Here is a 20,879-nt window from a genome sequence, read left to right as displayed (position 1 = left end):
TCACAAGACTCATGGAATGGCAGTTTACGAGGAGCTGATATCATGCTGCGTCTGCTGGAGAACACGGAGTAGAGCAAGGTGCATCATCCGGGTGACCAGGGACCTCGAGACGATCCTATCGGTGCAAGAGCCGAATGTCTCGCGCCAGGCGATAAGGTCGATACTCGATAATTGAGACGATGGGGACAGGAGCTTGTAAATGAGGCATATATTCAGACGACCGAGGCTGGACTAGGGTCGTTGTCAGCGTGTCGCAGACTAACGCGCACAGTCTACCCAGGCTCCGCTCCTAAGCGCACTAAGAGAGCTAGCGCAGCCCAGATGGCAGAGCAGAGAGTCGATGCGATGGGCAGTGCACATCATCGTGCCCTCTCCAGACTCCGCCAGGGACGACCGCTTCATTGGCAGTCGCAGGCGGTCGATCCACCTGGAGTCCTGGACCTTGGACTCGCAGTCGCAGTCGCACTCGCACTCAACCCTTCATTGAAGGCGTCCGGTTGAGAATGAAATGCGAAGAACAAAGGAAAACATTTCCGGCGACGGGCCGGCAGCAGTTGAAAGCGTAGAGGCAGCGGAAGGGCAGCGACATGATGAGAGCTTGATGTAAGATCTTGGAAAAGCCATCTGTAAGGAAGGGATGGCTTCCCTGGGCGAGATCCGCTTCCCCCTCTTCCCAACCACAGTCGGCGCGGGCAGTTGACCAGCTCCACCCCTGGACAGCTTAGCGATTAACCCATGGTAGAATTGGGGACGATGACCGCTACGACTAGTAGCCCCCAAATCTTGCCAGGGCCGCGTTGCTGGAGTGGGCAATCTATCTGGCGATTTAGCTGGAAGATCCCGATAATGTATTAGTGTGAGATGAAGGGCAATGATACGGAGGGGATACGAGCCGGGGTGAAGCTCCCAGCACCAAGACGGGGTCTTGCTCCCCCATGTCCAGGCCCGTCAAGCTTGACCCCTGATGATTCAGCGTAATCTGCACTCATTTCCAGAGGGGCGGTTTCGGCCTATTCGGTCTTAGTTCTCTGGTCAACGGGTGGCACTATTATATATAAGGAATTATTAATGGCTGGCGGAGTGTCATATCATCATATGAATCTCTCCAGACAAGAGCTGGAACCGAAATGGTGGTGCTCCACTGGCAGTCGGTGCTCCTGCTCCTTGGGATCGCTAGTGCGGGCGCGCTGCCTGCTGTTGGTCACCGACTCTGGGTCGCCCCGCCGCCCATCGCTGCCTCGCAGCCTCGCAGCCTCTCACCCGCACTGTAGCTAGCCATCGCAGCCTCTCAGACCTGTACGGAGTAGAGCAGAAAAAGAAAAGAAAAGAAAAAAAAAAAGAAAAGAAACGAAATATGGATGATTTATTCTCTTACCTAGCTGGGAGCCATGCAGTTGGCCAATCTCGATCGTATAAGACTAGGATGGATCTTATAGAAAGAATAAAGTATCCCTCACTGCCTTTGTTTTTCAGATCATCAGCGATCCCTCTGGAGTCTTGAGTCCATCATGTTTTCCTGACAGTATTCCTTCCTTCCTTTCGTGTTCTCAGTCAGTCCTGTCTCATCGGCCCTCAGCTCCGAAACAACAGCGTCATTCTTCGCCCTCCAGCACTTCCAGTCCAATCCTTAAACCAGTCACTCCAGAATCTCAAAAAGGTTAACTTCGTTGACAGCCAACAGCGGCCTCATCGCTGGCCAGCAGTCTGCAATCCCGATCAGGTCCCGTGGAACCAAAAGCCTGAGCTCCATCAGCCACCGGGGCCAGATTCATCGCAGGCTCGCAGCGTCCGTGCTTGTGTCGATCTGACTCTGGCTACAACTCTGGCTTGTGGTTGAGGGGGAGCTTTAAACACTGGGCCACCACCCTGTTCGTCGCCGGTACGCCGGCTGGACTTGTGAACTTCTTGGACCTGTCACTCTTGTTACTTTGCCCTGCCTTGACTTCAACTTCCTTCTCCCGGAGGTTAATCCCTCCCCCCTCTTCGTCAACCTCAGAGAGCTTATTATTTTGCCTCCCTCCCCGCCAACTCTTCCTCTATTTACTTGTTCCCTTGCGTCCTCGCTCTCTCGCTCTCAATCCCCCCCACACTCATCGGGAAAGGAAGCTGTTTGAGCTCCTAGGGTCGTTCCAACTGCCGGAGAGCCTCTCCACATTCGCTCTTTCCCTACTACCAGCCAGCTCTGATATCTCCTTCTCTGTTCTCCCTCCTTGATCGCCACGACACTCGAAACTCTGAACTCTGATCTTAGATTTCGTGTGGGCTTTAACTCAATCATCGATTTACCTCTGTCCCTACCCTTCAACTAGGTTCGAACCTACAGAGCAGAGCCAGCCACGGAATAATACGCGAGGAGGAATAATACCCAGGAACGATGGTCAATGGCACTTCGACCGTCTTGGAGCCGACCTTCCAAGGCTATGTCGCGACAACTCACGATGCACTGATTCTCTTCGAGGCGTGTTTGACCGGAGTGCTGCACCATGTGCCTCGTCGCCCTCACGATCGGGAACGAAGCCATCTGGTTCGCAGCGGGGCCGTATTCATCTACGAGGAGAACTCGTCTGGGATCAAGCGATGGACCGATGGTGTGACGTGGAGCCCCAGTCGCATCCTGGGCAATTTTCTGGTCTACCGCGAACTGGAGAAACCGTTCCCTCCGGGTGAAAAGAAGCGGGCGATGAAGAAGACAACCCGGCGCCCGGTCCCGACTGGTAGACCCGGAGAACCGTACGCACGACAGGATAGCAACGGCGGCAGCTACTCTCCGTCACCGACCGCAAGTAGCTATGGAGCAGAGAGGACGCATCAGTCGGAAATCGAAAGAGCGTTGGTCGGCTCGTTGGTGGATTCCTACGGCTTCAAGGAACTGGGCCTGGTCAAGAAGACGATGAGCGTGACTGTTTCCGGCGTGACGCATCACCTCGTTTCTTACTACAGCGTGGACGACGTGGTGCGAGGAGCGTTGGCGCCGCCATCAGCAACCGATTCGCTCAGATACGTCCGACCCCGTCTAGAACTGACGCAGAAGCAAAGCTTCCGAGCACCAATCGATGAACTGGAACATGTTGGATTGGAGGTTACAAATGACCCATCCCATCCGTGGTATCCTTATCGCTCGCAGACTGCGATGATGCCGGCCGCATCCTACCCAGTGCAGGCTTCCAACCAGGATTTCTATATGCAGCCGCATCAGTACGCACCGGTTACGCATCCTTCGCAGCCCAGTCCCGTTGCTCATTTTGCGCTCGGCGGCCCAAGTCCTACCCAGCAGGCTTACCTTCCCACACCGACAGCGCCTACGCATATGTCGCAGCCTCAGAAACAGGAGGATTACATCCAGTACCGCGCCCAGGGCTCGTACAGTGCCGGATTTGATCCGCTCGGTCACGCTGGGCTTCCTTCCTCAATGCAAGGCATTCCATCTCTTGGGAACTCTTTGAACGAAAGGGCGCGGTCTCAGTCAGATCAGAGCCAGACTGCCTACCGAAATTCTTCGATTTCCTCCAGAAGCGGCGCAACCGACGGGACGTCTCCGATGGACCCGTCAACTCCAGCGTATTCGCGAGCAAGTAGCTTCAGTCTGGCAAGCCAACTGGATAGCGCAAATCATTCACCTCTGGAACATCGTGGAATGAGCTTCGACGCCAGTATACCCCGTCGGGATTCGCACCATATTCCGGCGCAATTCTATTCTGCAGGCGAGCGACCTCAGTACTATCTCAGTGCGCCAGTGCCTGCAGCAACGCACGCCAACTACCCTGTCACGACATGGGCGGCTGCTGCCCCCCCACCGATGTAATACTCTTAATTTGCATACCCCCGGTTTTTCGTTGATTTCCCCAGTTGCTTTTCACGGATGCACCCCTCCTTACTCTTTCTTTCTCATTTTCCCGTGATTTCACTATTGTCTTTTTATAAGGGCGGCAGATTGGGCATAGACTCTGCATATCGCTATGAACGAATACCCGGATGGTCAGCTCCTAGAAAGATGTCGGCGGTATAATGTGGTTTTCTACTTCTACGATGTCACGACGCGCACCAAAACTGATTGTTCTGAGCCATTTTGTTTCTTGCCTGTCATGGGGAGGGGTTCTGGGCATATGTCTTTCGTTTGCAGGCTTTTGACGCGTTTACGAGCAATGGGTCGGTTAGGGCGGTTATCTGATTACTTTATAGCTGATGCAGCACATCCTTACGATCATGTTATCCCAGGAACCAGAGTCTGAGCTCGACGAGTACCCTAGTTGCCAACGTCAGACTGAATCTTAGTTCATCCATACACTGCTAGAGTTTCTCCAGAGTTAGGTTTGGTTAAGCATGCCATGCACGTCAGCTGAAGCCAACTGGCGGTTTACGTTAGTCAGACTCACAGGCCGACGAGGCCATGCAAGGGGCAAAGTAAGTCGCCGTTGGGACCCTGTAGTATTGTGGAGGCTATACGGAGCACAGTCTCGTGGACGAGTCTACTCTGGGGTAAGACCACGATAGATCAATCCTCATAGGTCATCTATAGTAAACCATCCATTGCATGCTGCCTGTTATTGGTTCTATCTCTTCAGCCACACTGAAGGCTAGCGACAAGGTAAACTTAGTGCACTAACTACTATATAACCCACGGTACCTAGACTACATACCCATCGGAGTCATGATGTCATCGGACATGCTCCTGCAAGCAAGGGGGCGGCCAACCAAGAACAAACTGACTCGGGCGTCGGGTGAGTCGGCGCGCGCTCGCGTGGCTGGCGTCTGACTCGTGCAGTGGCGATTCCTGCCATGATCTTGATTTCGATTTCTGATTTCCAGCTTGTGGAGTATTTACCTATGAGGCAGGTCCCTTGCGTGCCTGCAGTGGGGAAAAGGGTGGTATGTATCGGAACATGACTTGCAGAGCACCTGCCTTCCCACCCCCGCGTTTTTGTGTATGTATGCGTCAGGTATCTACACAGATATCCCGTCCAAAAGCTTCATGACCGTCTCTATGAAGTGCACGGCAACCAAATCGTCGCTTACGGTGTCGTCCACACCCGCAAAGTCCTCATTCTCATCATCCAAGCAAGTCAGGCAAGATACCACGACGCGCGTGTACTGCTCGCCCATCCGAGACGGCAGTCTGGTGCGCGCCAGCTCAACAAGGTAGTCCTTCAGCTTGAAGGCCAAAGAGTCCAAAAAGCTCGTTGGTTCCTCGCTGGGATTGGCCTTGCGCTTTTTCTCACGCAGCCAGTCCTGGAAGCGATAGTAGGACTGGCCAAACTGGGGCTGGGGACTGCCGCTTGGGGGCACTTCATCCCCGCCAGTGTACTCGACAAAGCTCTGCCAGATTCCAACTTCGAGCAGGCAGACGCCGAGACTGTAAATGTCGTGCTGCATTCGGTACCTATCGGCTGGGTCATCGCCTTGACGCAACGGGTGGCGATAGACGTTCCTGTCCCAGCTCATGTCGCCTGCCATGATAGTCCCGGCCCCCGCAGCCCGAAAGGCATCGAATCCGACAAGGAAGACGTTGCTGCGCGAGCCATTGGGGTCCTCAAAGCACAGTACCGACTCTGGCCTAATATTCTTATGCACAAAGGCGAATGTATGCACATAATTGACGGCTTTGGCGAGCTCGCGCGCGATTCGTATCTTCTGGGTTAGGGAGATGTGCTCATCAGGGTTCAAGAGGAGCTGGCGAAGAGACTGCAACACTTCCATGCCCTCTGGAATCCTGAATACGAGCTGAAAATGCGAGAAGTCGCGTGAACCCGGAGACCGTGAGCGAGAACGGGGTGATGGGCTGGGAAGACCGAGATGCTCGGGCGAGGCCGGTCCTGGGCTGGTGCCTGGTTCTGGGTATGCGGGTTCCTGACGCGGAATCCCAATAACTCCTTTGCAATTGAGCAATCCAAAGGCCAGGGGGTCGGTTTGCGATAGCTTTGCTGCCAGCAAGCGAACATCGCGCGAGATATCTCTAACCCTAGCTAACGGACCGACCTCGATGGTGTCGATGATGTACCATCTGCTGTCCCCAGACACCCTTCTTCCGGCCTTTACGTCCGAGAAACAGATGTCGAGCCATTCCATCGGTGCATATGGAAGAATGGGGGACTTTGCCTGTTCGAGATTGGGTGGCAGGACATTGCGAAGACCGACGGCAACTGCCAACGGGTTGTTGGCCACAGTCGCCTGTCCACGCGCTTGCCTCTCGGCGGCTCTTGCTTTGGCGAGCTCACTGTCAATAACAGGACTGGAGATCTTCATCAGCAGGAACCACGAAGGGTCGAAGCGACGCTGCCAGTGCTCCAGATCCACAATGATGGCATCCACGGCGTCCTTCTTCCATACCCAGGCGGCTTTTTTGGCCCTGAACCCAAATCCCAAAAGGCTAGTTCGACCATGTGGCTCTTTTCCCACTACTGTTTCAATTGTGTCGATCGCCTTGGAGAGCGTGCGGTTCAGCTCCGCCAGCAGATTGTTCATGACGCGGCTCAGGTCGTGGTCCATGATGGGGGCGATACGCACCATGAAGTCGACCTGGCGCTTGGTACGGTCCCAGCAGGCGTCGATAATCACAACGCGCTGTTGGACCTAATGGTGGGCCTCTTTCCACGACTCGCACATCTCGATTACCTTGGCGCCTATTCTGTTTCATGCTTTAGTAGAGACCTCCACCCAACGCCCGGGAGGGAAGATACAGACTCATAGCAGACGGGCACAAGGCCAACGATCGAGCCAACGTCCATGATGGCAATTCTCTTCAATCACCTTTTGAGGCTTTGCAAGAATTTGAAGAATAAGCCTAGAGACTGCGCCCAGTTCTCTCCTTTGGCTTGGCGGCGTCTCGATTGGTTCGGCTACCTGCGCGACGCTAAAGGCTGAGGAGAAATATATCATTCGGTGCTCAGCCGCGATAACCTTTGTCATCACAAATCATCACAATGGAGGAGTTCTTTAGCACCTCGCTGGCTAACTGGAAATTGGAGACTCGACTCGACAAAATGGCGACCGATTCCATCGGACCCCGTATGGCCTGGAGTGTTGGCGGTCCCTCAAGCGCCTGGGAAGCGGATCATACCGTATGGCGATGTCTGGCAGGAGCACTGCGTGTCAGGTTCCAGCCAAATTGCCTTCTGGGCTGTCAAGCAGACTCGTATGGTCCAGGCTGGTTATTCGATAATGTCCAAGCGGGAACTCGAAGCCCTGGTCGCCTTTTCGAACCCCCACGTCACCGAGGTAAGCGACAATTGCCCCAGCAGTCCTTCCTTGTCAAGCTGATGCAGAAAAGTATCGAGATCACTTCGTGCAATGTCTCGGCTGGTTCAATGACGAGCATTATCTCTACATAGCAATGGACTACTTGCACTTCGGCGACCTCCAGCAATATGTCAATTTTCGATCTTTCCCCGAGCCAGAGGCAGCCTCCATTGCGAAGCAAGTTGCCCAAGCCCTACGGTATATGCATGAGAAGAATTTTGTACATAGGGACCTGAAGCCGCAGGTATAATCCGCCCTGGGTCCACTAAATAAGGCTGACAGACCACAAGAACATCCTCGTGGCCGAGCCAGGGCCCGGGTGGCGTGTCAAGCTTGCCGACCTTGGCCTGGCAAAAAGCGTTGATGGGGCGGTGCGACACAATCAATTGGCACGCGGGGATACATGGCCCCGGAGCTCATCGAAGAGTCGATGACCGAGTATACAGCAGCGGTCGACATTCGGGCACTTGGGGCAGTTGTTTTCGGCCTGCGAACCGCCTTCCTCCATTTCCCAATAACCGACGATTGATCGATTACCTCGATCACTATAAGACGGAACTCATTACTGGGCCTTTGGATAACTCGAGCCGGTACTGTACAGATCTTGTGCTGGGAGCAATGGCCCCGGAGGCGCAATCACGCTTCACAATCCATGACTCTTGGCTCATGCCTGGCTCTCCATGCAGTCCACGATTGGGGATCAGGGGTAAGTCATGGACACCAAGCGCAAGAGAAGCCAGCAGTCCTGATATGATATAGATCGGTTGCAGAGTCAACGATGGGGACCACTGCCTGGGACCAGGTCGACTCTAATGCCTGGGCGTTGACAGCGTCCCGCGGAAACTCAGGTACCGAACCAGGACTCGGCTCATGGAGTCCGCGCCATACTTCTATATCATCAGCTTCGTCTATATCATCGCCAAAGTCATTTCTCAGAAACACTCGGGCAGGGTCGTTGGCAGGAGATTCAAGCCGGTACCAGCAGCGAAGAGAAACATCCAAACGCGACAGTCGCGGCACGCCACCACGACAGCCTGAGCAGACCGTAAAACTTGCTCCACGTGCAATCACATCTTCATCGTTTGCAGCAGGCCAAGTAAGCGCGAGTAATGGCTCATGGGGCTCTAGAAATGAGGCCGATCTAGAAGGAACCAAGGTCAGAAACACCGAAGATGAGAGGGGGCTTGACGAGAGCTTGGCGCATGAGTTTGGCTATACAGCGTTAAAGCCCAACGAGTTCTTCAATAGGGAAAGGATCAGTATCGCCGAGCAGCAGAGGCGTAACAAAGAGACCAGAGATCGCTTAGTGCACGACTTTGGCTACACAGAAGAAGAGGTCAATAGTATTCTCACCAAGAAATACGAACGAGACCAAAAAGTCAAGGATGAGGCAAAGGCAGCGTATCCAGGGTCGTTGTCTCTGGGACCTTCATACCCTAGTGATGCTCAAGTCCGCACTGTTCTCCTCTGCGGCCCTCTGCCACACCAGCACACAACGAGCGAACCCAATGGACCCCATATACTAGCTACGCTGTCAATCTGCCTGCAACAACGGACTCTGCTCCATCAGTAAGGCTGCCGCAGTATCAACCAAAGCCAGAAAAAACACGTATAGCGACGACAAGGCGGAAAGAAGAGGCCGAGCGCACTTCTCATGCTCAGTCTGACAAGAGACCATTGGCACCATCACGGACCCGGAAGAACGAGCTCCTAACATGCCCATGCGGCGAGAGATTTGCCTGTTTTAATTGCTATGTGGACCATAGTACCCTGAGTACAGGCCACGATTCCGTTCGGAGCCGCGTATGCCATGAAATATTTTGACTGCCATGATGAGCTTATGCGCCACGTGCGCGATGCTGGCCATGCACGGAGCTTGAGGGATTTGGTGCGGACGTGGCGCGTGTGCAACGAGGGGTTTTGGTGCTCTAGGTGTCTATCGGACCATTTGAAGGCTTCGAAGCATGAGCGGGAGCACTCTACTCTGTGAGAATCTTCTTCCGGTCCTGGGATGGCATAGCAAGGCTGAACAGTGCTTGATGTGTATAAGCATACTTTTGGTGCAAGGAAGCAAAAGGTATACCAGGTGACATGTATCGCTTCAACTTCCTTCAGTATCTATCGCGTGTCTTGCAAAGTTAACTATTACTTGTCAATGCTCCGTCTATGCATATCTCATCATCAATGAAAATGGACAACTCCGAAATACAATGAAATGAATAATGTACTTTTATATTATTAACTGTCTTATCGTGTCTATATAGATTGTAGAACCAACTCAAGTACGCCTCCAATGCAATTGCAACTTTTGCAGCACCACCAAAAAAAAAAAAACGCTATCTATATCTTGGTATATCAACTCAAATCAAACCATATCAATCAACATATTGCTCAGCAACACACACTCTCTCTTTTAGACCACTCAGTTCTTCTTCTTTGAGAACAACTTCTTCACACCTCCGAGCACAGCTCCAACACCACCAAACAAGTGGCCCATTCCAAACGACCACTTCCTAACACGGACTGTGTAGATAAAGAAGTACACGAGCGCCCAGTTGATAATGACGAAAGCCAGGAAGATTCCGAAAGAGTGCCACTTGTCGTCGGTCTGCACGTTCAGGGTACTCATGTACTCCGTTCCATCCGCGTACGGGCAGTACTGGCAGTCGCTCGTGTCACCAGGGTTCACAAGGTACCCGACACCGGCGATATTGTTGACAAAGTTAGACGCGTAGTCGGAGCAGGTTGATCCAGGAGGAGGATTGAAGTGTGTTGCTTCGGCGGTCGCACAGGAGATCTGCACGCTGGGGAAGACGGCGGAGATGGCGCCGCGGATCCACCAGGTGACTGGGTTGACGTAGTACATCCAATACTTCCAGAAAACGGGGTAGTCGGAGTATGGGCGGACGACACCGTTGAAGAGGGAGGTCATGACGAAGAAGAAGGGGAGGACGTTCGAGATGACCGTGAAGGATGGCGCGAATGCGCAGATCCATTGACCCCACGATGCCATGAAGAGGTAGAAGAGCATTGTCATGAGGAAAACGTAGCCGGACGCGGAAGCGGTGACGGGGAAGCCCACGGCGAAGTACCAGAGGAGGAAGTAGACTGTTGCGGAGATGATGGCCATGGGAATCTCAGCAATGACGTTGGCCGTGCAGAACGCGACCCAGCCGTAAATGCGGGAGGGGTACTCGCGGGCTTCCCAGAGGGCGCGGTTCATGTAGAATTTGGGAAGGGTGGAGTTCAGATAGATTGGGGGGAGGAGGATGATCAGGAAGAGTGAGAACATGCGGCTTTGCATGGAGGCGATGGAGTTGTCGAGCATGTAGAAGGTGAAGCCGTTGAAGATACCGATGATGACGGCTGTGAAGAGCTTGCCATAGTAGTAGGACGGGTCACGCCAGTACTGGGTAAAGACACGGCGGGTAAGGAGGTAGCACTGGGTTAGGGTTGGAGCGGCGAATTCGTACTGGGCGGTCTGGTCGTCGTTGGCGGTGGCGTCGCGACGAATCTGGTAGATGCGTTCAATTTCGTTCTTAACCTCCTGGTTCTGCTCGGAGTTGCGCCATTCTTCGTTCCAGTCGACCGTCTTACCCTCGCGCTTGATGGGCTTTGCGGCAGTTTCAAGAATGAATTCGGCGACGTTCTTGGCTGGTGGGCAGACGGCGCCGCGGTCGGCGAAGTACTTGATAACATCCTTGCCATCCTTGCCGATAGGACCGAAGTAGAAAGTGTTACCGCCGGGGTTGAGGGCAAGAACCATGTCGAATTGCTGGATGAGCATAGAGGAGGGCTGATGGATGGTGCAGACGATGGCTTGGCCGGCCTGAGAGAGTTTCTTGAGGAAGCGAACAATCGAAAAGGCGGCTTGACTGTCCAAACCACTGGTAGGTTCATCAAGGAAGAGCAAAAGACTGGGCTTCGCGGCCAACTCGACACCAATGGTGACACGCTTCTTCTGCTCGACATTGAGCGAGCCAATCATGGCGTCCTCAATCTCCTCAAGCTCCAGAAGGTCAATAATCTGCTTGACGTAGGCAAGCTTCTCCTCGCGGGGAATGTTCCTGTCCTGACGGAGCAGAGCAGAGAATTCAAGAGCCTCACGGATAGTAGCAGTCATGTCGTGCAAGTCCATCTGTTCACAGAAACCAGTTCCACGCTGGAAGTCAGTACCAAGAGGACGACCGTCCACGAACATGTCTCCACCAATCACACCAGTTGTCTGGCGCTGAGCCAGTGTGTTCAGAAGAGTTGTCTTTCCAGCTCCAGAGGCACCCATCAGCGCAATCATGAGACCAGGCTTCGCGTATCCGCTAACACCGTTGAGCAGCTTCCGGGTTCCGTTTCCATAGGGAACGGTAAACTCGACGTTGTTCCAGGTGAAGATGCGCTCGCTAGACGAGAGCTTGTTGAAGGTCGCTTCGTTGGCGCCTCCAGACTGCGTCACAGCACCGGCCTGACCATTTTCCTCATCGTTGGGCTTTTCCGTAGCGGCCTTGATTTGCTTGGCCTTCTTGGAGCGCTTGAAAACCAGCGCACCGTCGCCGCCGCCGACAAAGGAAAGAATTTCGGTAGCGAAGATGGTGACCAAGAGGTACAGGACGGTGAAAGCAATGACAACACCAAAGTTGCGCCAGAGGTGGTGGCGCGTGAACTGGAACGTCGTGCTAAGGTAATCGCGACCTGAAACATCGGTTGAGCCGAGCTGAGATCCGGTAAGAGCGCATCCTTGGTATTGGGGATCGACACCGGGGCCTTGCGGGACAAGCATGGAAGGATCGCAGGTCATTACGCGGTCGGAGAATTCATTACTCAAGACGGCCTCGTAACTGTACGACAGGGGGTTGACGTAGAATAGCCATCCGAACCAGATCGAGCCATCGATAAGGCTTTGCTTAGGGATGACATAACCAACGAACAGGATCAGAACGTTCAGGGCGATACCAGAGAACCGGACGGCGTCGTCGATGGTCGGTGACAGAGCGGCAAACATGCGGTACAGGGACGTGATACAGAACGTGGTGGTGTACACGAACAGGAAGTAGATCCAGAACTTGGATGCCGAGACATCAAGACCAGCCAGAAAGTACACAATAATGGTGAATGGGACACACATGCAGAAGATAGCCGGGAAGTCGACAACCACACGAGCAATAGCAACAGCGGACGGCCGATAGAAAGCATAATCTCTGTGTCGCGCAACAATGGCACGTCCAGAAACCGCAGGCATCAGCTCAGTCAACTGCAGCCAACCGAGGAAGAGAACCGAGAAGAAGATAGCACCGCCACGAGGGAAAGCACCGTTGGTGTTCAGCGGCTCACCGTAGAACAGAGAAGAGACAATGAAGGCATTAGAGATGATGATGAAGTACTTAGTGTAGAGAGAAGTCTTGTCACCCCAGAGAAGCCAGAACTCGCGGCGAACGCAAGCAGCCACCTGGCGGGCTATCGAAACAGTGTAAGGAGACTTCTTGGAGACAGTCTTACTCTTGGACGATTCAACAGTCTTCTGGAAGCGTTGAGTGTCGGCGCGGTTGGTATTGTGGAGCTGGGCCTCGTATCCCTGGACCTCGTCTCCGATGCGCTTGTAGAATTCGCTCTGGCGGAAAGCAGCCTCAAGTTCCTCCGGGGTCTTGGGGGTAGATGCCTCGCGACCTTCCTGGAATTGACGAGCGTTGGGGTCGCACAGGGAAGTCAGGAAGTCAGCCGTGGTCGACTGCTCAGGGCAGTAGAACCCCATGTTGACGAAGTACTGGCGGGCGTGATGGGCAGGACCTTGGAAAAGCATGCGTCCAGAGTCGATGACAAGCACCTTGTCCATCAGCTCGTAGATACTCTCACCAGCCTGGTAAAGAGTGACCAGGGTAGTGCGCTTGCTAACGTCGGTCATGATGCGGAGAGACTTGGCGTAATCAAGGGCAGTGCTGGCATCAAGACCACGAGTTGAGTTATCCCAGCAAACAACGGAGGACTTCGTGGCGAGGGTTTCTGCGATACTGACACGCTTCCTCTCACCACCCGAGACACCGCGGACGTACTCGTTACCGACGAGAGTGTTCTTCGTGTGGGTGATACCGAACATTTTCAGCAAGGCATCGATGATAACCGGGATGCTTTCCTTGTCGTGCTTCTTGGTCTTGTTGATCAGAGAGAACTTGAGGGTCTGCCAAACGGTAAGGTTGGGGAAATGCTGGTCGTCTTCCTGGTTGTAGTTGACCTCGCCGCGATAGTGCTTATCCTGCTCAGCAGCACTGAGACCACCGTAACTGACATCACCTTCGACGGAAGCAAAAGCACCGCGGTCGTTGGCAATGGCCTTGAGAAAGGTCGAGCAACCGGCTCCGGGGCGACCAAGCACCAACATCATCTCTCCTTCACGGACTGCACCAGTAAAGTCGTGAATCAGGTCGCGCACAGGCGGCTTCTTTCCGAACCGCAGCTGGGGGACATAGCGGCAAATGATATTGTAGAGGTCCGGTCCGAAGGTTCCAATAACGGCATCCGGGAGGGTTCGAACAAAAGAAGCGCCAGTCTGGACGCCTTTGACGGTGAGGTTCTTGAAGACAACGCCCACCTTCTTCGCAGGGTCTCCTGCGGTGGTACGCCGCTCGAGGTGGCCGCCCATGAGGAAGTCGGTCAAATCAAAGCCACCATACTCATCCTCATCCGTCCCTTCGAGGTCTTCCTCCTCCAGTGCCTTCTCGGGGTCCTGGTGCTGGCTCGCGCGGGATCGCATGCGATGGGGGTCTTTAGTGGTGGACTTGGTGCGCTGCAGACTCAGTCTGGTCAATTCCCTGCGCATCTCCTCGTAGTCCTCCATGGCACCACGGCGGGAGACGGGCTCGGGGCCCTGCTCTCCCCACTGGTGGGCGGACGAGGCATCAGTGTCGCTGCTGGAGCCGGAGACCATGGTGGTGTCGGACGGGACTTCGCCCGCGACAGTTGGGAGTTGGGTTGGGTGAGCGTGTTCGGCCATGATGACCTGCTCGTGGATTAGGTGGTGAAGGTATTGGGTTCGATCAATCGGATTATGTATGATTAGGTGGTTAAAGAGTGGTTATGATCGGAGGCGTAGTTATTATGTATAGCGCGAGGTTGATATGTACAACAAAACAATTGAAAGAAAAGGAAAGAAGAGTGGAGAGGGTGCAGCTTCACGTCCCCTGAGGACAACGAGCTCGAAAATGAAAACGACGAAAGAAAGGAAAGGAAGAGTAGTCAAAAAGACGAGAAAGGGAGAACTGCGTCATGGTTATAAGGGCTGGGGGTTAGCATTACTAACTCCGGGCATGGCGAGTAAGCAGGCGGCGGATTTGTCAGGATGTGGCCGAAACCGAAGGAGAACACCCTGAATCAGAGTCAAGGAAGACTGGGAATCGGGTCGATCAGAGAGAACCCTAGCCGAAGGGCCAGCTGAAGCAAGCCTGAAGCCTGGAAGCCCGAAGAAACAACGAGAGAGGTGCAGTGGCCTGGGCGACAACCGGTGGGGGTCGAGAACAGGGCCCATGATTCATGATGATGGCCGGGCATCTCATTGGGCGTTTCAGGTCATCGGCAAGATATCGTGGGTCCTCCAAGAGATTAACCTGGAACCGGTTGACGGTTCTGACGAAGAAAATTTCTGAAAAAGAAGAAAAGTGAGAAAACGTTGGAAAGTGATTGGCAGGCGGAGTTAAGCATTGCTGACTCACTAGTCTCCGAAGTATACACCGCAGCTTGGAGACACCACGAGTTACGACAGGTAGAGGCAGCATTGACTCATTCTTGATCAAACTGATAATATACGATAGTTCGGAGTACAGAGCTCATCCAGTAAGCACCATAAACAGCAACAACGAGTGTAAGCCCGCAACTCCGAGGCGTGAATAATCCATCCGTATCAGATTCAAAAGTCTCCGAGCCACAGCCGATCCCGTCATGATTCATGTGCTTGCCTAAGCGCTCAGGCAGGCGCTGCCTTTCTGCGGAATGTGAATTCCACGGTCCACTGGGCTTACGCCAAGCAGGCCTTTAGCCGGTCGGCCAGCCCAATTGCGGGTTCGCCAAACTGTCACCGACGACCCGTGGACCCGATGCGGCGTCTCGACTCGGCTACAGCTGCGGCATCTATGCATCAGCCATCAGGTGCCCAGGTGTCTGTTTCAGATCACTTATTCTGTCCTGGCAGCCTGGCTTGTGCTGTCGGACTCGGACATCGAGCTATCTCCACGTCTCTTGACTCGAGGTCAGAGTACATACGCATACGCAGCCAATCGTACTGCAATATTCGAAGTAGATATACAGAAGGATCGAGTGCCCAGAGTCAGAGAATTCGGGTCATGCGCTCTTTATCTATCGTCCGAGTGGTCAAGTTGTCGGTGAGATATCAGTTAGATAACATCTAATATAGGTTCGTGACGCTGCGGAGCAGTTTGCTTCTACTCCGTAATACACCGCTATGCGGTCCATTCGTCTTTCTTGATAAGCAGTTGGCTCGGTGTACTCGCCAAGTAGTCGCAATCCGATAGATCAATTGGCGTGCTAACTAACGCATGCTTAAAGCCACCACGATAAGCGAACCAATGCCCCCTGTTCTTTGCCCTACTGTATATACAGGGAATCTGCTCGAATCATGGGTTTTTCTTCCCCGCGGCCCGAGCAATGCGCTTCTGGACTTCCTCCTTAGATAGGATCTTGACGGCGTCCTTGGAAAAGACATAGCTAAGACCGGACCAGATTGTGGTCGCAGCGACAAGATATCTGGCATGTCAGTTTTTGGTGAACATAAAAGCATAAAAGAAGGAGACAAACGTAGAAAGGAAGAAAAAAGGGAATCCAAAAAGCAAAAACATACAACAGCTGGGATTCGCATGTGGTCACCCACCATACTACTAACCAGCCGGCGTGTGGCTTAAGTACGGCTGAGCGGACGGGAAGCCCTGTTCTCCACACCCTGTGGTCGTATGTGCTTATGTAGTCACAAACACTCCTCTTGTACGCCAAGGCTTCCTAGTCCGCTCGCGCCAAAAAAAATTGCTAAGAGATGGTTAACTTACTGGAATGCAGTCATTGTTTCTTTCAAATGCCAAGCGTCAATGAACGCCTCTGGAACCACGGGAAGGGCTATCGCGCTTCCGACAAGCAGCAGCTGCAGAGCTGTGTTGACTTTTGAGATACCGGTCGGCTTCACCTCCGCCGATGGCAGCGAGAAGTCCCAGTACCGGGCCATGGTCTTTGGCGGCGGGAGGGAGATCCATCGGTAATAGATCGCAGAAATTGCGAGACCGACATCCCGACCGAGGATAACCACAGCGAGCCATACTACCTTTGTTAGTTGTGGCTAGTAGATAGGTGGACAGTCTTACCAGGTATTGACCCGTTAACCGCAAGACAAGCAACACCCACTGTCATCAGCAGCTTGTCAGCCATTGGGTCAATGATCGTGCCAACAACTGTCTGCAGGTTATATCGTCGTGCGATATACCCGTCAACAAGGTCCGTGATGCCTGCGTAGGCAAACAGAGCAAGCGCCGCCGCATGTTGCTCATGCACCAGAAAGTAGCCGACCAGAGGTGCAGCAACCAGTCGAGAGAGAGTGAGAATGTTGGGGATGGTGTAGATGTTTTCATGGGTGCTGGGAAGCGGGATCCGAGAGAGAATCGGCGATTTCTTGGGCCTATACAAAGTCAGGACCAAGCTACCGGGGCTCAGATGAAGGAACAGACCCTGCTGGCTTTTCCGGGTCGGACTTTGTCGCAAAGCCTCTTTGTCGTAATCTGAGCGTCCATGGCCGAGAATCTCTGGTTAGAGCTAATCCAGGTCTCTTCTGAGTGCCCGTAGCCAACGTGATTATTGACGCTCGATGTGTCCTTTGGCCGAAATTGCTATGCAGGGCTTGCCAGCCGGGTTTGATGATGCTTTGTCCTATCAAATGAGACGTCGACAGCCGACATAGCTTCGACGTACGGACAGCTAAGGGGCACAAGGAGTTTGCCATGTTGTACGATCAGTGGTTTCAGCTGGCAATTATGGGCTCGAACGAATCTCCTCAACCTGGCTCGATCCAGGTACTGAGGTGCTATGAGCAAGCAAGCGACTTCATAAGCTCCGGTCCAGTAATCGTAAAACGAGTATGTGCACCTTCCGCGAGTTTGAGTGTTTGGTCCAATTATACGGAGCTCTGTCTTTTCTTTGCAGGCCAGCAAACAGCTCACGTGGGCACTGCAATTGGCGTAACAATGACGCTGTGAAAGTCAACTGACAAGCTGTCCACAGATAGGAGAAATGCAGTAAGCTGGACACTATGAGGAAGGGGCGATGAGGGAGAATTCGAAGATATATACGGAGTGAAAGTGAAAGTGAAAGTGAAAGTGTAAATTGAAGCTATACAAAACGGCCAGAGCAGATGGTCTGGAAGCTTACGTTATGCTCGGCGGTGCGGACAAATGCTGATCCGGTCAGGTGACAGGCATCATCCCTGTCTGGCTTCAGCCTCCATCGCTCGGGAGTCGGCAGATGTGCAGAAGCTCGTTGCTATTCGCAGGTACGGAGTATAACTGTAAATGGCCCGGGCCTGGCGGTACCACCAAAATTGATTCACAAGTATCTTGATTTTGTTTTAGTTCTTTGTTTTTTAGCTAGCGCCGCTCAAGCTTTGTTGGCACCCTGGACAATGGACATGCTAACAAAATTCTGGAAATGGTTGATTTCCCGAACAACCGACTGTTTAAGAATGAAACCACCTCGGCAATCTTGATATATTGCGTCCATGTTGAGCTTGTTCGAGGGTGATGGTGGTGATCTTTTAGGTACATGCGGATATCTACTGCTACTGCAGCTCTATATATTTACAACACAGACCAGCCATCCCTAAGCTTTGACCCGTACCAAGGATACAAAAAACATCAAGAAAGAAACTCAAATGAGACCTCAAGAGTCACAAGAAGTATAAGTGAGGCAGAAATGTCGGCTGCCTATAATGGGTCCCATGGCCCATGCTATAGTCTACTGCGTTCGCACCTGACAGCGCACCTGACGAGCCTCACCAGATGAGTTGCACTAACACAATGACGTTCACCTTTTAGCTCATCCACGATATTTACACCCCGAATCTACCTCTGGTCTCTATGGACAGTCCTTCACCTAGCTGCAACCATGGTGCTAAACCATCTCACAGCGCCGGTTCTAACCACTGCAGCACACGGCCCACAGAGCACAAGCAATGCAAAACAAGAGCCGTGCGACCCCAACATCCCAGACCACCGTCTCAGCATCAACAGACCCTGCATCTACGAGCGTTGTCTTCCAGGAAACGCCTACATCACAGCCCACGTCCAGCGCCTCCAGCACGGCCACTACGCAACCGCCGCCGTATCGGATCGTGATATCGACTGTGTCGACTTCCTCGCTGTGAGCTTTGCCTTCCACTCCCCGGATACCAGGAACCACCGCTTCAAGGCAGCGACGATTCGTGCTTCTTTAAACTACCCGACCTTCAGCTACGGTTCTAGCAATGATAAGAGCAGTGTTAGTACTTCCAGCTCACGCAGCACACCAAACCACCCGCATTTTCTCAAACACGCTCCACACTTTCTCCATGGCTCTATCATTCCCGAAACGATGCAATGGAACTACAGTCTTTCCGGGTCGTTGGGGGTCTCGCAGCTCCCGCTCCTCGCATCTCTCTCCCCAGCAGCAGGATTGAACGGGCGCTTCAATCGCTATGAGATGATGCGCATTCAAGGGTCCGTCCGAAGCAAGGATGGCATACCGGCCACCCAGATCGTCTGGACGCTGGAAGAAAACACGCTGCAGCACTCCGGCTTGCCGAGGGAATTCACATTCGCGATGCTGATTGCCAAACCCGGGGCGGAGAGCCGAGTGCAATTTGTGCTGGAGATCGAGCCGGTGCTGCAGTGCTGGCTATTGGGGAACTATCCGGCTTGGTGGGTAAAATTATGGAGGAGGTATCGGGCTGTTAGGAGGAAGAGGGGTGTTGATTTCCGGATAAGTGTTGGGCAGCGGTTTGGAGTTGATTCGAAGCCAAAGTCCCATTCGCACTCGCACTCAGGACCATCGAGGAGGGGTTTCAACTTTGCAAAATTGGTTACTGGGCTCGATGAGTACGTGTCGATGTCCGGAGGGAAGGTTGTGGTAAGTATTCGAACTCAAACAGTCACATTTAAATGCTGATGCTGATAATAATATCGGGATAGGCTGCGGCAGGAGGAAGTTCAGCTGCCCAAGGTCAACCAGACAGCCCAGATCCAATGCCCTTGCCATCGCCGATACAAGACCCGGGCCCGGATCCCATGCCAATGCCGTTTCCAGGTGGACAAGATGGAGCTCATTACCCGTTTCCACCACATCCTGGATATGGATACGGAGGCGAACCAAGACATGTTCCAGAGTATAAACGGTGGCCGCGGACAAGGCATACTGCATCTCACCCAAGGCATCCTGCATCTCACCCAAGGCATCCTGCACAAATGTCTCCCCGTGCGAATGACCGAATTCGAGAACGAAGCGGCATCGAATCCAAACCAAACTTTGCGGAAACACCGCATGTGCCTGCTCGAACGAGCAGTAACGGCCAGGGTAGCACTCAGACCCAGCGGACTAAGACACGGAGGGGGCACCGCTGAGGTATAGCATTATCATAGGAGTAGGGTGGTTGTTGTTCTTTTCTAGCATGGCATGGTATGGCGCAACGTGACATTAGGTGCCGGTGATTTCCTGTTTCTATGAGCATACCCATTTCAGCACCTAGTTGTTCTCTTTCTGTTACCTCCCAATGGAATATACTCTTGCAAACTAATTTCATCTGCCTGACCTACTTCCATTCGCTGACGGACTAGCCATCCTTACGGATGCAATATCTGCTCGTCTTTCCTTCTCCCCTTCTCTCCCCATCCCGCAATCCCCAAGCCACGACCTCTCCGTCCGATTCCGAAAACCGAAGCTTCTCAATGCACTATGCGGAATCCCACAACTACGATGGCGAATTACTCGAGTTCCAAAGCTCACCCCGCCATCGGAATATTCCCCACGACACCAGATTTCTCCCTTCCCGCACAAGATCATAGAACGCAACAGCCCCTGCCAGAGGGACACGACCGTGTAAGGCCAACCCATCCCAAATCCGACCTGGGAGGTTCCCATCGTGGACGTACCGAGTCTTCAGACCGACGGGCCTTTCAGAGGCGTGCAAAAACTTGCCGTTACCTGGAGAGAAAAGAAAAGAAGTTTAGCTACTACGACGAGCTAGGCCATCGCAGAATCCAGTTACAGAATGGGTGGAGCAGGGCTTCCTACAAAGGACAGTTCGTCCAATGCAGTTATCAGTACTTTCGCAGTGCATTTAGGACCATCTGCTTCCAGCTCTACAAAATGTATACGCCCACCAATCCCCCGCGAAACCCTAGTTCCTCTAACTCCCTCACTTACTTTCTAAGGTCTATCTCCAGGAGTTAGAGTCAAACCTCCACCTTCAACCTGCTGCGCGATTACAACAGCTATTGTGGGGGTCTTTATTGAGGCCATACGTACACCAAGTTGAATTCCGGTGATTTGGTGTTTGTTTTGACTAGGCCGTAGTTTTACACTATCTACGCCATAGATTGTTTCCCTAATTACTTGGACATTTTATCTCTTTCAATGGCAGT

General features: G+C 53.1%; 6 protein-coding genes across 6 annotated transcripts; 3 read left to right on the top strand and 3 right to left on the bottom strand.

Moving 5' to 3' along the window:
* Window positions 1–2,374: 2,374 nt before the first annotated feature.
* On the top strand, window positions 2,375–3,802 carry DSM5745_04228 (camp independent regulatory protein; the record flags this gene model as incomplete). Its single annotated transcript, XM_026746244.1, has 1 exon — window positions 2,375–3,802. One exon carries the CDS (start codon window positions 2,375–2,377, stop codon window positions 3,800–3,802), a length of 1,428 nt encoding a protein of 475 aa, XP_026605240.1.
* Window positions 3,803–4,941: 1,139 nt separating this feature from the next.
* On the bottom strand, window positions 4,942–6,722 carry DSM5745_04227 (uncharacterized protein; the record flags this gene model as incomplete). The annotated part of the gene is made up of 3 exons (XM_026746243.1): window positions 4,942–6,567; window positions 6,610–6,622; window positions 6,679–6,722. The coding sequence occupies 3 exons, from the start codon at window positions 6,720–6,722 to the stop codon at window positions 4,942–4,944; spliced, it is 1,683 nt and encodes a 560-aa protein (XP_026605239.1).
* Window positions 6,723–6,977: 255 nt separating this feature from the next.
* DSM5745_04226 (uncharacterized protein) lies at window positions 6,978–8,806 on the top strand (the record flags this gene model as incomplete). Its single annotated transcript, XM_026746242.1, has 5 exons — window positions 6,978–7,085; window positions 7,141–7,212; window positions 7,265–7,431; window positions 7,524–7,939; window positions 8,004–8,806. The coding sequence occupies 5 exons, from the start codon at window positions 6,978–6,980 to the stop codon at window positions 8,804–8,806; spliced, it is 1,566 nt and encodes a 521-aa protein (XP_026605238.1).
* An 849-nt stretch (window positions 8,807–9,655) lies between these two features.
* Window positions 9,656–14,212, bottom strand: atrF (ABC drug exporter AtrF; the record flags this gene model as incomplete). Its single annotated transcript, XM_026746241.1, has 1 exon — window positions 9,656–14,212. The coding sequence occupies one exon, from the start codon at window positions 14,210–14,212 to the stop codon at window positions 9,656–9,658; it is 4,557 nt and encodes a 1,518-aa protein (XP_026605237.1).
* Window positions 14,213–15,845: 1,633 nt separating this feature from the next.
* Window positions 15,846–17,212, bottom strand: DSM5745_04224 (cardiolipin synthase; the record flags this gene model as incomplete). The annotated part of the gene is made up of 5 exons (XM_026746240.1): window positions 15,846–15,975; window positions 16,272–16,536; window positions 16,581–16,891; window positions 16,941–17,139; window positions 17,182–17,212. The coding sequence occupies 5 exons, from the start codon at window positions 17,210–17,212 to the stop codon at window positions 15,846–15,848; spliced, it is 936 nt and encodes a 311-aa protein (XP_026605236.1).
* Window positions 17,213–18,369: 1,157 nt separating this feature from the next.
* Window positions 18,370–19,859, top strand: DSM5745_04223 (uncharacterized protein; the record flags this gene model as incomplete). Its single annotated transcript, XM_026746239.1, has 2 exons — window positions 18,370–19,368; window positions 19,431–19,859. 2 exons carry the CDS (start codon window positions 18,370–18,372, stop codon window positions 19,857–19,859), a joined length of 1,428 nt encoding a protein of 475 aa, XP_026605235.1.
* Between the last annotated feature and the right edge of the window lie 1,020 nt (window positions 19,860–20,879).

Source organism: Aspergillus mulundensis, assembly GCF_003369625.1.
Source record: "Aspergillus mulundensis strain DSM 5745 chromosome Unknown scaffold_3, whole genome shotgun sequence".
Lineage (NCBI taxonomy): Eukaryota > Fungi > Ascomycota > Eurotiomycetes > Eurotiales > Aspergillaceae > Aspergillus > Aspergillus mulundensis.
The sequence above is the reverse complement of the archived record's forward strand: the minus strand, read 5'-3'. Positions and strand labels throughout refer to the sequence as shown.